General features: G+C 60.2%; 1 protein-coding gene across 1 annotated transcript in view; it reads right to left on the bottom strand.

The window, feature by feature from the left end:
• Positions 1–512, bottom strand: part of STC2 (stanniocalcin 2) — a 33,699-nt gene extending 33,187 nt beyond the window's left edge. The window contains exons 1-2 of the mRNA XM_015565140.1: positions 437–512; positions 101–235 (exon numbers count right to left, since the gene is read on the bottom strand). Coding sequence (XP_015420626.1) covers positions 101–235; positions 437–512 — 211 coding nt within the window. The remainder of the gene's footprint in view (positions 1–100; positions 236–436) is intronic.
• Between the last annotated feature and the right edge of the window lie 1,101 nt (positions 513–1,613).

The raw sequence follows: 1,613 nt of genomic DNA on the forward strand, positions 1-1,613 counted from the left end.
GAGAACAGGTGAGCCCGGGGCCCAGCTCCCACCCCCCTCCACCCGCCCGCCTCCAGACCGCGCCCTCTGCGGTAATGCGCAGGGAGGTTTCATCACTCACCGCCCACGGCGCCTCGTCCCTGGGTCTCCACGGCAGGCAGGACGCACTGCGCGCCTCTTTGGGGCCGCCATGTGACGAGGTTGGGGGAGGGGGTGCGGAGACGTGCAGGCCGGGTCGTCCTCCGGGCGCTGTGCTCTGGCATAGGCAAGGCAGAGGCGGGGGGGGGAGAGGGGGGGAAAGGGAGCAGGGGTGGCCCCCCGCTGGCTGCAGCTGACCAGCAAGTCCAGTGGCCCTGAATTGGGAGGAAGGAGAGGAGGGGGTGGGGAAGGCCCCTTCTGAATGGGCTCTCCCCGGGGCTGCAGCGTCAGGAGCCACTGTCCACCACCCCTGCCCTACTTTCCGAGCCCCAGTGAATGGTCACTTTGAAGGTCCGAGTCTGAAGCTGTGGCAAGAACTGACCACTCATGCCCATGATTCCAATAGCTGTGACTTATTGCAGCCTCAGATCTTCTGTGGAGGCAGGTGGGGTACAACACATGAACACAGGTGGTTCGCTTTGCTAACCTGCTTTTGTTGAGCCCTGTTGGCATTAAAAAAGGCATCTGGTCACCTGGTTCTCTGAGCAACAGCAATAGGAGAGGTCCAGGCTGCGGGAGCCAGGCCACCTTTGCTGGATGCCGGCACTTGCGTCTGCTTGATGGAAGGCGCTAGGGCACCTGGAGGCCTCGGGCTCCTGCTTCCTCATGGCCTGGCTCTGTACTGCCTTTGCCACCACGAGGCCCTAGGGCTGCCCTCAGAATGAAAACATTCATCTCGAGGCAGTTTGCCCAGCCTCCCGGGGCACAATTGTGTCTCCCACCTGAGCCAGCTGCCCCTTTAGAAGTAAAAGATGTATGCCAGCTAGCCTTCGAGGTGTTGCAAGAATAGGTGCTAGTTCCTAAGGTTTTCTCTCCAGGCCACTTGGCCAGGGCCTGACATGCAGAGAATACCCATGCCAGTCAGTCCCGTGGGAGCAGAGAACATGCTGTAGACTCAGTAGGCCGTTTGCTGGGATTACCAGTCTAGGCCCCAGGCCTGGGGGCGGCGGGTAGGGCAGCCCCAGAATGGTGAACTGGTCATGATCTCCCCTCCTCATTCTTTCAGCTCTGCAACTCAGGCCAGGGTTGGCAAGAGTGGCTGATGAGAGTGGGAGTGGAGAGGGGACAGGAATAACAGTAACATTGTAGTTATTCTAAAGCAAACACGAATTGAGAACAGACACTGTGCCACACACGGCGCTTCCGGCTCTGGTGTCCGCCCTCGATGGGAATCGGGACTTGGGAGGGGCCGGGCCAGACCAGCTGGTGTTGCCCTGAGATTCAGCAGAGAGTCTGCCGGGATCAGCCTTCCTCAGTGTAAGACCCAACCAGCCCCCTGACACCCCAGGGCTTCTGTGGCTGATGGGTGGGAGCCACGCGTTGCTCGCTAACTCCGATTCACCAGTTAAAATCAGTTAGGCACTTCAGGAGTAGTTCTTGGGGCAGAGGGGACTTGGGCGGGACTTGGGAAGGCAAGGGGATACTGACAAGGAGGG

The sequence above is a fragment of the Myotis davidii genome, unplaced genomic scaffold (genome assembly GCF_000327345.1).
Source record: "Myotis davidii unplaced genomic scaffold, ASM32734v1 scaffold399, whole genome shotgun sequence".
Classification (NCBI taxonomy): Eukaryota; Metazoa; Chordata; class Mammalia; order Chiroptera; family Vespertilionidae; genus Myotis; species Myotis davidii.